This window comes from Trichosurus vulpecula, chromosome 8 (genome assembly GCF_011100635.1).
Source record: "Trichosurus vulpecula isolate mTriVul1 chromosome 8, mTriVul1.pri, whole genome shotgun sequence".
Classification (NCBI taxonomy): Eukaryota; Metazoa; Chordata; class Mammalia; order Diprotodontia; family Phalangeridae; genus Trichosurus; species Trichosurus vulpecula.
Window position 1 is genome coordinate 182209740 of NC_050580.1, and position 13300 is coordinate 182223039.

Below are 13300 nucleotides of genomic sequence, written 5' to 3' on the forward strand. Positions count from 1 at the left end.
TTACAGTTAAAATTATATTGTCAGTGAGAAAGAAAATGGACAGAAATTCCTTACATAATGACCTTCGTGGAGCTCTCTCGGAACCCCGTTCTCAGAAAAGATTGTAAGATGCTCATAGCTAGAGCACCCCCACAAAGGGGCAATGGAGGTCAACAGGACATTTTGGGTAATCCCCTCCTTATGGCCCCTAGGGCTTCAGCCCCAGCCCCTCCTCCTGCTCCCCAACCTCCCTGGAGCACCCTTGTTTCCTGTGCTCCCCCTTCCTTGGCCACCCCCTCACTCTGTCCCCAGCAGCTTTTCCCACTAGCCTTCTCTGTTGTCTTTGGTGTTTGTGGGTTGAGTAGTCTGGTAAGTGCTCTAGCTCACTGATTCAGGGCGCTAGGGCACGCTCCGCCCAGCTCCTGGTCCGGCTGTTCCATGCTAACCAAGCTGGGCTCTGCTCTGCTTCACTCCGCTCCTAGCTCCATGAGGGATAGACCTCACCAGAGACCATCCAGGCTGTCCTGGGCTGGAGCCCTGTTTCTCTCTGCTGTTTTGTGGGTTCTGCAGTTCTAGAATTTGTTCAGAGCCATTTTTTATAGGTTTTTGGAGTGACTCGGTGGGGAGCTCACGCTAGTCCCTGCTTTCCGGCCGCAATCTTGGCTCCGCTCCTGAGATACTAGGTTTTATTTAGTAATTTAAAAGTTTTCTTGATTTCATTTTTGTGAAGCTCTCCTTTGATTTTCAGTATTTCTAATTTGGTATTAAATTGGGGATTTTCAATTAGTTCTTTTTCTAGCTTTTTCAGTTGCATGCCCAATTCATTGATTTCTTTTTTATGTATTTTATTCGTGTAAGCATAAAACTTCCCTTAAGAACTGCTTTTGCTGCATCCCATAAGTTTTGGTATGTTTTCCCATTATTGTCATTCTCTTGAATTAAGTCATTAATTGTTTCTATGATTTGTTCTTTGGCCCAACCATTCTTTAGAATTAGATTATTTAGTTTCCAATTAATTTTTAGCTTATTTTTACATGGTTCTTTATTAGAAATAATTTTTATTGCATCATGATCAGAAAAGAATGCTTTGACTACTTCAGCCTTTCTGCACTGGATTGTGAGGTTTTTATGCCCTAGTACATGGTCAGTTTTTGGGTATGTGCCATGTATAGCTGAGAAAAAGGTATATTCCTTTTTATCCGCATTCAATTTTCTCCAGAAGTCTATCATATCTGCCTTTTCTGAAATTCTATTAACCTCCTTAACTTCTTTCTTGTTTATTTTGAGGTTAGATTTATCAAGTTCAGAGAGGGGGAGGTTGAAGTCCCCCATTATTATAGTTTTGCTGTCCATTTCTTCCTGTAACTATCTTAACTTCTCCTCTAAGAATATGCATGTTATAGTACTTGATGCATATATATTAAATAATGATTTTGCTTCATTGTTTAATATGCCTTTTAGCAGGATATAGTGTCCTTCCTTATCTCTTTTAATTAGATCTATCTTCACTTTTGCTTTGTCTGAGATTAGGATAGCTACCACTGCTCTTTTTTTACTTTAGCTGAAGCATAATATAGTCTACTCCAGCCTTTTACCTTTACCCTGTGTGTACCCCCATTTCAAATGTGTTCATTGTAAACAGCGTATTGTAGGATTATGGTTTTTAATCCATTCTGCTATCTGCTTCTGTTTAATGGGAGAGTTCATCCTGTTCACACTCACAGTTACTATTATTATGTGTGTCTTTTTCTCAAACCTATTTCTTCCCTCTTTATGCTTTTATTTCTCCCTTTTCCCTTCCTATCCTCAACAGAGTTTTGCTTTTGACCATTGACTTCCTCAGTTTACCCTCCCTCTTGATTCCCCTCCCTTATCTTACCTCTTTCCCTTTCCTATTTCTTCCCTCCCTTCTGACCACAACCTCCCTTTTCTTTCCCCTTTCCCCTCCTACTGCCTGTAGGACAAGTTTGATTTCTATACTTATCAGGGTATGTTATTCCTTTCTTGAACCAAGTCCTGTGAGAGTAAAGCTCACATACTCTTCTTATCCCTCCCTTCTTTCCCTCTACCACAATATGTTTTTGTGCCTCTTCATGTGATGTAATTTACTCTTTTCTACTATCTCCTTACCTCTTCTCCCAGAACCATCCATTTATATCTCTTAATTATATTTTTTATCATTATATTGGTTATTTTATACTTATACCAACAGTCTATGAATATCTCTTTCAATTGTCATATTAACTATACTATTCTCATGATTAACATACATATAAAACATACATAAAACAAAATAATCCCATACAAGGATGTAACTAATTAGCCTTGTTGATTAACTAGGGGTTTTCCCCCCTGATTTTCCTTTTTATGTCTCTCTTGAGTTTGTATTTGGAGATCAAATTTTCCACTGAGCTCTGGCCTTTCCATCAGGAAGGCCTGGAATTCCCTTATTTCATTGAATGTCCATTTCCTTGCCTGGAAAATTATGCTCAGTTTTGCTCGGTAGTTTATCCTTGGTTGTTCTCTGAGCTCCTTTGCCTTTTGGAATATCATATTTCAGTTTCTCCTGTCATTTAATGTAGAAGCTGAAAGTTCTTGCTTGACCCCCTCTATAGTTCCATGATATTTCAATTGTTTCTTTCTAGCTTCTTATATTTTCTCCTTGACCTGGTAGTTCTGGAATTTGGCTATAATACTTCATGGAGTTTTCAATTTGGGATATTTTTCAGGTGGTGATCAGTGGATTCTTTCCATGACAATTTTACACTCTGGTTCTAGGACCTCTGGGCAATTTTCCTTAAGGATTTCATGTAAGACACTCTCCAGGCTACTGTTCAGGCTAATGTCCAGGCTACTGTCCAGACTCTTTTTTCATCGTAGCTTTCAGGTAGACCAATACTTCTTGGATTATCTCTCCTTGATTTATTTTCCAGGTCAATTGTTTTTCCAATCAGATATTTCACTTTTTCTTCTATTTTTTAATTCTTTAGATTTTGTTTGACTGATTCTTAATGTCTCATAGAGTCATTAGCTTTGACTTGCCCAATTCTGATTTTTAACATTTTGTTTTCTTCCTTTATCTTCTCTAACTCCTTTTCTGTTTGGTTGATCTTACTTTTCAATAAGACCTTTTCTCCATTTATATTCTGATTCTCCTTAACTATTTCACTGATTTTCCTTTTTAAAGATTTGTTTTCCCCAGTGAATTTTTTTCCATGTTTTTTCATTTTTTCTTTTACCTCCCTAATTTGGTTTTTAAAGTCCTTTTTGAGTTCTTCCCGGAATGCTTTTTGGTCTGGAGACCAGTTCACTTTCCCTTTTGAGGTTTCAGATGTGGTTATAGTGTCAATTCTGTCCTCTTCTGAATTGGTATTTTCATCTTCCCTGTCTCCGTAATATGAACCAATGATCTTTGGCTTCTTCATGTGGTTTTTACTTTTCCCTCCTGGCTTCTAAAGTGGATCTCTGTTTCTGAGGCTCTGGCGGCTCTGTCCCAAGTTTCTTGTGTTAGAATCGGTGGGCCTACTCACTGGTTTTATGTTCTATGGCCTCTGGTTTCATGAGGTGTAGGAGAGCTGTGGTCTGGCTGCTGGGGGTCTTCTCTTCCCCAGGACTGTTCTCCAGAATGGGTGGTCTCAGCTGTTGTCTGTGCTGGTATCTGTCACTTCCCCTGGCTGTGCAAAGTCACATCTGGGGTCCTGGCATTGACGTTAGTTAGCTCCTCCCCCTGGGGCTCAGTTAGTCTCATTGTTCTGCTGAGGTGATGGCTGCTGGGACACCTCTCTTCTTGCACTACTCTCCTTTTGCCACCACAAGCAGGGCCCTCTCCCCAACTTCTTTTGCTAGTGAAGCCTCCTTCTGGCTCCTCTGTTTCTCCCATGGGAGTATTCTTTGGGTTTATTCAAGGGAGGGATGAGAGCCATTTTACCTGGACATCATGGTTCCTGGAAGTTCAAGAAGGTGAGTTTCAAACCTTTAGACTGTTGGAGGTCTCTGGGTTAACTGCTTCCATGGCCACAGGCTCTGTGCTCCAACAGATTCCCATCCTGGGCTGAGAGGTCTCAGTCTTGATCACAGCCGTAGCTGGTACTTCTGCCCTGGGCCTGTTCCTGCTCTGGTGTTTTTCGCTCACCCAGCGCTCTCCCAGCACGGCATGCTGGCTGGATTTCTCTGCTGTTCCCCGTTGGTTTGGTCTAGTGACTTTCCGTGTTCCCTGCGCCCCAACTCCTCTCAGTCTTCTAGTGGCCTCTAACTCACTGAAATCTGCTCAGATTAAGTTTTTTACACATTTCTGACAGAATTTGTGAGAGAGCTGTGGTAGTTCCTTCCTTTCATAGCACCATCTTGGCTCCACCTCCCACCACTTAGCTTTACTAGAGTATTAAACCTTTTCCCCAGATCTGCATAGTACACATAAGTCAAAGAATTAGTAAAAGGAAAGATCCTGGTGTATTTCTATAAATTATGACTCTTTATTGCTTTTTTACTCTCACTCTTGCTTAGTTACAGAACTCCTTGACTATCTAGGACTCCCAAATCACATATAATTCTCCCCAGGGAACCAAGATCTCATATATTTGTCTGACTTTCCTTATTCTTTTCCTAACTTTGGTTTTCTCTCTACTTCATTTTTTCTTCATCATTATACTTGACTTATCTTAAATGTGTTTCTCTTTTCTGAAGTGTTTGCAAGTGTAACATTCTGATCACCTCTACCTTTTTTTTCAGGAATTTCTCAAGTGACCTTTTTCCTGTAGGAAGGACTACTCACCCCGCTACCCCCCACTAATTAGGTTTATTGGCTTTGCTCTCCTAGTAGATATAAAGATAAATTTTTTTATTAAGTGTGTACTATGTGTCAAGTCTACTTACTAATCCCTGAGAATACAAATATATGCAAAAAAAGGTTGCCCTCTAAAAGTCTACTTTTTAATTTTAAATTTATTTTTTTTTATTTTTAGTTAACAACACTCAGTTATACAAATTTTTGGGATTCAAATTTTCTCTCCCTACCTCTCCTCCCACCTCCTCCCCAAGATGGCATGTAATCCAATGTAGATTCTACATATACTTTCACATTGAACTTATTTACATGATAGTCCAGTTGTAAAAAGGAATCATAGCCGATGGAATGAATCATAAGAAAGAAGAAACTAAACCAAAAAAAAGAAGGAAAAAAAAGAGAACAAATAGTTTGCCTCAATCTACATTCAGACTCTCTGGATGTGCATAGCTTTTTTCCATCATGACTCTTTTGAAGCTGTCTTTGAACCTTTCATCGATGAGAGGAGCCAATTCTATGAAAGTCAGTCCTTACAGATACTGTGTGTCTGTAATCGTGCATAATGATCTCCTAGTTCTGCTCCCCTCACTCAGTGTCAATCAAAAAAGTCTTTCCAGGTTATAATGGAGTCTGTCTGCTCCTCATTTCTTATAGCACAATAGTATTCATTACATTCATATACCACAATTTGTTTAGCCATTCCCTAATTGATGGGCAACCCCTTGATTTACAATTTTTTGTCACCACAAAAAGAGCTGCTACGAAAATTTTTGTACATACTGGTCCATTTCAAGAGTCTACTTTCTAATGGAATATCCAACACATTTCTAGGTAGCCATGTGGTGGCACAGTGGAAAAGTCCAGAGAGTCAGGAGTGGAGCCATCAGAGGAGTGAGCATGGATTATCTTGGCACTTCTTTTGTCCCAGGCATAATTCAGAGGAAGGACTTTTGGGTGGATGAATCTTTAGGATGAGATCATTGTTCAGGAATAATGGGAGTGATAGTTTTCTTTCTCTGAGAAGCATGCTGAATAACAAAATAATTTTGTTCTCTAAAATGTAAGATCCCTAAACTCTCAAATTTCAGAACTCTCAAACTTAGAGTTACCCATGAGATAAACTGCAAAGCAAAGATTTCCTGCTGCCCAGGAAATCTCCCTTGTCTTTATAAAAGATAGATTCTGGGATAATATCATGTAAGGAAATCAAAATACTACTCTTTTATCCACCCACAGGAGTTTGGGATTCATGGAATTGCTTATGAACTACAATTTTGGTTTTAATAGACATGTATGTGTTTGCCTTTGCCACGTTTTGCAGAAAAATCTATCAGTGCCAGGGTTCCTGCCATCTTTCAGACTAGAAAAGTTCACTTTTACAATCTCTCTTTTCAGATCACTTGCAAGCACAAACAAATGTCATGTTGCCTCAAGGTAACAGCCATTTTCAATTTTTGGGAAAGAAGAAATTGTGAATGCACAGGTTTTCTTGCCTTCATTCCCTAAAACTGGTCCATTTTGCTACATGTTGGCCTGTTTTCTATATGGGGGAAAGCAAAAAAGGACATACAACAGAGAATCAAACAGGAATGGATCCTGAAACAAAACTCCATTCTTTTAGTGCCCCCAGGAGTATCGAAAAGAGTCCTGGTCACTGAAAAACCAGTCAATGACTCTGTATCTTCTCAGCAAAGGAGTTATTGATGCAATGTGTATTCATATCCACATTTACCATAGAGAGGTGCCCCTCAGATGTCTGCAGACAAAGATTTATTCTCTGTACAATCTCACCAGGTATACAGGATAACTCATTAAATTGACCAGGAATTCCCCTCTAAGGATTCTTCTCTACATTATCCTTGATAGGCACTAGTGGTGAATTCATCAGGTTCCAAAATGAAACCTATTCCATTTTGGGGTATCTCTAATTGTAGGGGAGTTTCTTCCCTTTAGACTTGAGTTCTAAAGGAAAACAATGACAATTTCCCAACAATTAGAACTATACAAAAATGGAATGCATTGCCCCCAAGGCTGTCAAGGACACTGTAGAGTTTATTCCAATTTTAATATGCCCTAGAATAAATTATCTCTAGACTCCCTTTCACTTCTGACCTTATGCCATCACAAATATATTTTTCCCCTATGTCTACAAGCTACATGGAAGTAGGAACTGTGTTTTATCTGTACTTTATCTGTACCTCTGTTAGTATCTGGTATGCTGCTATTATTTACTATAAAATGTGCTTAATAAGAGCTTTGTGAATTGTCAAAATTGAGGGAATGTAATGTTATTTATCATCAGGAAAGAATTAAAATAGAAATAATGACATCATTATCAAGAAGGTCAAATGTGCTTTCACTGGGAGCTAAGCGTTGTTTTAGGTACTCTAGGTAGATAAATGAGTTGAGCCATTGTTTGTGATCTCATCTTCTCCAGTAGACTATGTTCTTTTTCCTTCTGCTTATCCTTCTGCCATCAGCTCCATTTTCCTTTCTCAATCACTGAAAACATATGTGAAGGTTTGTAATTTAATGATGGAATAACAGGAAGACAGACAAGACACCAGGTAGCATTAATGATATATTTTCTTCTTTATGTATGGTCTCTAGTCTATGCTATGCAATTGGATGAGTAACCCTGTAGAACTGGTTCATCAGGACCTATAACTTGGGCAAATATTCACTAGACAATGAGCAAGAACAAGGACTGAATGGCTAAAGAGAGAAAACTGGACAACTTTTAGGAAGTTGTGTAATGCTTTTGGAGATTTCAAGCTTCTCATGGGAACAAAGGTTCCCCTTTTCCCTTTAAAAATCATCAATCTACTTGGCATTCCTTGCACATGATTCTCTCTTATCTTCATATATTTGCACTGACTGACCCCCTACCCTTGCCCCATATTAGGAATACTCTCAATCTTTCCTTTTCTGTTTGAAGCCAGAATCTCCTGCTTCCTTTGATATGCAGTTCAAAGGCCACCTTCTGCAGGAAGCACCTATCTTCTAGTGTCCTCACCTGCTACAGCCTTCCCAGTAAGGTTACCGTCTATATACTCTGAATGTATTTTGTATATATCTATTTATTTACGTGTTGTCTCCACATTAGAGTGTAAGTTGCTTGAGGGCAGGTGCTTTGTTTAGTATTTCTTTATAGTCCTAACACTTAGCATAGTACATAGCACATACTAAGTGCTTAATAAATGCTATTAGAATGACTATACTACATAGGTGTGAATCATGAAATACCATAACATCTGAAGTCTAAAAATTGAGAGTCACTTCGATTAAGTCAAATACAACCCTTTACCAAATAAGAATTTCACAAAGGAAGTAGCATGAAGTATGCCATTAGAGTGATGTATGATGAAAACATCACCTATATGTGCAGTTGGTACTCATGGAATGTCAGGAGAACTAGAGGAAAGTCCCTAGATTTCTGAGTATACCCCCTACTGAGTACTTGGATAAGAATCACATAAGATGAGAGGGCATAGCTAAGTTGTGATCTGTATCACTAGATACAGAAAAGGGGAAGGTGAAGGCAAAACACATTTGTATCCATCTGCTATGTTGCAAGCATTGTGAAAGACTTAAAAACTCTTAATGCAATGAGCATTTAAAATTTCAGAGGACCAATGATGAAGCACCGTCCCTATCTCCTGACAGAGGGGTGATGGATGTAGTGTGCAAACTGAAATATCTAATTTTTTTATATTACTAATGTGGTAATTAATTTTGCTTGAATGTGCATATTTATCTAAAGGGTTTTGGTTTTCTTTTTCCTTTTCTCATGGGGAGGAGGTGGAAGGGAGAAAATTGTATTGTTATATACATAAATACATATATAATATATATACACACATACGTTCATACACATATACATATGTACATATATATGTATATATGTGCATGTGTGTATATATAATATACATATACATATACATATATACATATATATATATATATATATATCAGCTAGAGGAGAAACAAAAATGTGGCCTTTTGGGATGGTTTCTGAACAGACCACAGCAACACTATGCATGATCTGGAAGCTTATTCAATGTAGGCATAGAACCTAGGGCTGTTATTTCATTGGCATACGGAACTTTTGGGTGAGAAAACTCTCTGTTTTTGCAGGTTGGCACCTTTTTTGCCACTTACAGCCATAGAAAGTTTCCTAGGTCACTGGAAGATTAAATGACTTGTCCAGGGTCTTGCAGAATATCCATCAGAGGCAGGACTTGAACCTAGGTTTTCCTAGCTTTAAGACCAACTCTCTATCTATTTTGCCACAATACCTTTATGTCAACAAATCTTATCAATTACAACTTACGCTAATGAGCTCCAGGCCCTGTGTCAATTATTATTAACATAAGAGAGAGAGAGCAGTGTTGTGGAACCTTGGAATGGCACAAGTGTAACGTTTTACCCTAGTAGTACTTTTCAAACATAGAACTTATCCTCAAGCCAGTGCCTAGAGACACAATACTTTACTTGTGTATACTTGATTTGACCCTTTGGAATCTGTCAACATTAAACCCTGAGAGGAAGGAAATAAAAGAGAACTACTGGATTTTGGTGTGCAATGCATCTTCACTTTTTTAGTGTACTTGACCTTAAAAAAGACATCAGGAGCAGGTAGGGTAGACAGCAATTCAGGAAGGCCAGGAACAGGTTAGGGTATAGGTAATTACCAGATAACTACCTGGGCCACTAGGTGGCATAGTGTATAGAGTGCTGGGACTGTACTCAAGAATTTTCCCGAGTTCAAAACTGGCCTCAGACACTTACTAGCTGTGGGATGCTGGCAAGTCACTTAGACCTGCTTGCTTTAGTTTCCATATTTGTAAAATGAACTGGAGAAGGAAATGACAAACCATTCCAGTATCTTGGCCAAGGAAACATCCAAAGAGATCACAAAGTCTCACACATGATTGAAAAGCAACCAAACAACAACAAATTATCAGAAGTCAGGGCATGTAAATATAGACAGATAGCTAAGAATAAAGAGACAACAGTCTGAATATAATGATGTGAATCTAATTCTGAGCCAGTCTGGCTCGATGTAGGATAACTGATTTTGATTTGGAAGGGAACTTAGAAGTCATTAAGGGGAGTCTTTAAGTCTTTCACAATGCTTGGAACATAGGAGATGGATACAAATGTGTTTTGCCTTCACCTTCCCCTTTTCTGTATCTAGTGATACAGATCACAACTTAGCTATGCCCTATCACTTTATGTGATTCTTATCCAAGTACTCAGTAGGGGGTATAAAATGTAACGAGTGAGTTTTAGAAGTATGATTTAAATTCAGGTATTTCTTACTCTAAGTCTTGTTCATTATCCAATATCCATTTATACACCATACCACCCTAACTTGATGGGGCAGAGATTGATCACATGGAGTGTGCAAGGAAATGGCAGCACCTGATTGGGGACAGGACAAGAGATCAGGCAAAAACTCTAGGGAAGTCAGGTAAAGACAATAGGGAAGTTGACTAAAGATCTGTCATCTTCTGTGGATGCTTTTTATTCTCATCTGGACTTTTCTTAGAGCAGTCTTCATTTCCTTATTACGCAGGCTGTAGATCAGGGGATTCACCAGTGGAGTCACTACTGAGTAAAATAAAGTGAAAATTTTCTGTGAACCAGCCGCATTCCCAGAGTTAGGGCTGATGTACACGACCATGAGGGGCCCATAGAACAGAGAGACCACAATCAGGTGGGAGCCACATGTGGAGAAGGCCTTCTTCTGGCCAGCTGCTGAAGGAACTTTCAAGACAGCTCTGAATACTAGAGTGTAGGATCCCAGGATAAAAGGGAAAGTGACAAAGAGGAGGAGACAATTGAGAATAGAATAGGAAAGTTCAATCCCTGGAGGAGGGGCACAAGACAGAGCCAGCAGGGGTCCTGGGTCACAGACAAAATGATCAATAATATTTGGACCATAGAAAGGTAATTGAGTCATGAAACAAATAGGGACTGGAAAGTAGAGGAAGCCACTCACCCAGCAGAGGAATACTAGTTTGATGCAAAAATGTCCTGTCATGATTGTGGGATAGTGCAGAGGCTGACAAATGGCCAGGTACCTATCAAAAGCCATGAGGGATAGGAAGAAGGTCTCAGTGGCACCTGTGGAAAAGGAGAAGTAGAACTGGAGGAAGCAGGCAGTGAAGGAGATGGTCTTGGTCTCAGAGAGGAAATTGGCCAGCATGTTAGGAACCGTGGTGTTAATGTAGCAGATTTCCAAGAAAGAGAAGTTGGCCAGCAGGAGGTACATGGGGCTGTGGAGCTGGTGATCCAACCTCACTGCACAGATGATGGACCCATTCCCTGTCAGGGTCAGGACATAGGTCAGAGAGAACACTCCAAAGAGGAGGATCTGTATCTCCCTGGGGCAGGGAAAACTCAGGAGGATGAAGTCAGTCACTCTGTTTGCTCCTGATATGTTCATGGCTCCTGACCCTATGGAAAAGACAAAAATGACCGTGACACAGATTGCCTTATTCTCTTTCTCTCATGGATTCCCCAATTTTGAAGAATTACTGAGGCCTCTCCCATTTCTAAAACTCTTATGACTATGGTTTCATTTGATCTGATGCAGATATTCTGATAAAAAAAAACTTCTGTGGGAGCATTTTCAATTATTCAGATGTACAATGGGTTATTACAGTGAACTGAAATAATAGATTTCTACAGCCTAGCTTTTATTTCCCATTCCAGTCGAATCCCATACTGATGATACTATCAAAGTAGACTATACTTTGTCCCCCAATGAAGTACAGTGCTGTTCTGCTTCTGTCCCCAAATCAATATCAGTGCCTCCAACTGAAATTCCCTTCCCTCCTTTCTTTTTGTTAAAGCTTTTATTATAAAATTAATATCAGCAGCCAAAAATGTAACAAACAGATTCTGACCTGAAACATCCTGTTTTTGACAGGGAAGAGTACAGTATTATTCAAATTTATATTGCACTGAAAATATTTGCAAAGGGCTTTACATGTATTATCTTATTTTTAGGGAAATATATGTAACTACCATGCGATTTTTTCAGAGTCACATAGCAAATAATTATCTGATGCAAGATTTGAACCCATGCCTCACTGACTTCAAGTCTCACTCAATATCCGCTATGTCATGATCTATATCTAATAATAACAGATTTCATGGTGTTGCTCATGTTTCATTTTGTTCCTCTGTGTCTTTCCAGTGGCCATCCCCTGGTGCCTGGAATACACTCCCTCCTCATATTCACCTTTTATAAATGCTAGCTTCCTTCAAATATCAGCTGAAATATTATCTCCCACCTGAAATCTCTCCTGATCTCCCTGATTTCCTAGGGCCTCCCTTCCCCAAGTTATGTGCTATTCATTTTTTATCTGATTTTACATGTGCATGTTGTCTCTTTGTTATAATATAAGCCTGTAGAGGCTCACGATTTTTATTTTTGTCTTTGTATCCATGGTGCGTAGGGCAGTGGCTGGCACATAGTAGGCATTTAATATATCCTTGTCGATTGATTGACAGTAAAGAAGGAAACATGAATAGCCAGTAGAATGCTTGGCTTAGAGTCAGGAAGAATTGGGTTCAAATAACATATGTGATATTTCTAACTGAATGATCTTGGGCAAACTGTTTAAATTTTGTCTTCCAGATTCCAGAAATCAGCTCCTTGGCCTCTGTTTTTATCTTAAGACATTCTCCAGTGCTTTGGAAACCACCCTCACATCAAGCCCTAGCTCCCCTATCCCAATTTCTTCAGGTGGCCCTCACAAAGCTGCCACTGACTATAAGCCCCCAGACCCTCTCTTTTTGCCTACTATGAGTCAGATCTCACTGGACCGCAGACCCAAAATCACTTGCTGCCATAAGGTTGGATTTTGTCTCAAACAGTCTAATCACCATCTTACCTCAAACAGACCTTTCCTCAGATAACAGAGTTTATCATAGTGCCTGGAGCATAGTGCTTAATAAATTCTTACCTTGTCTTAGTACTCTACATGGATTTGTCATTTAACACCATGTTCCCATAAACTACTATCACCATTCCGGTGATTCTGATACTCCAGCTGCCAATGTACAAATCTGTTTCCCCATCCCCTGATGGCTCCCTTACTTTCATTCCTCTCAACCAGGTCCTTCTCCCTACAACGTCCTACTCTGGATCCACTGACCCTTTCCACTCTGCTCTACAGGATGCTTGTTCCATAGTTAAAAATCTTCTTTTCATCACAAACCTTTTCCTCTCTCAATCTTTCCATGTTCTAAAACATGCTGAGACCTGGTTCCCTCCTGATGACAGGACATCCCTGGCCACCCTTTCCCATTCTGGTTGTACTTTCGCTCATACTCCACCCTACAGCATCACATTCACTGGTCATGTTGTTGGAGTTGAAATGGTCCTTGCTCTACTTCCAGAAAGATGATTTTGAATCCTTTCACTGATATTTACAAATTGAATAACTATGGATAAATCAATCAACCATTCTGATCCTTGTTTCTGACCTGCAAAATGGAGATATATCTATAGACCCTACA

The 13300-nt window shown here is 39.4% G+C and overlaps 1 protein-coding gene across 1 annotated transcript; it reads right to left on the bottom strand.

Annotated features, from left to right (window-relative positions):
- Window positions 1-10271: 10271 nt before the first annotated feature.
- LOC118829159 (olfactory receptor 11G2-like) lies at window positions 10272-11216 on the bottom strand. Its single transcript, XM_036736127.1, has one exon. It carries the CDS (start codon window positions 11214-11216, stop codon window positions 10272-10274), a length of 945 nt encoding a protein of 314 aa, XP_036592022.1.
- Window positions 11217-13300: the final 2084 nt, after the last annotated feature.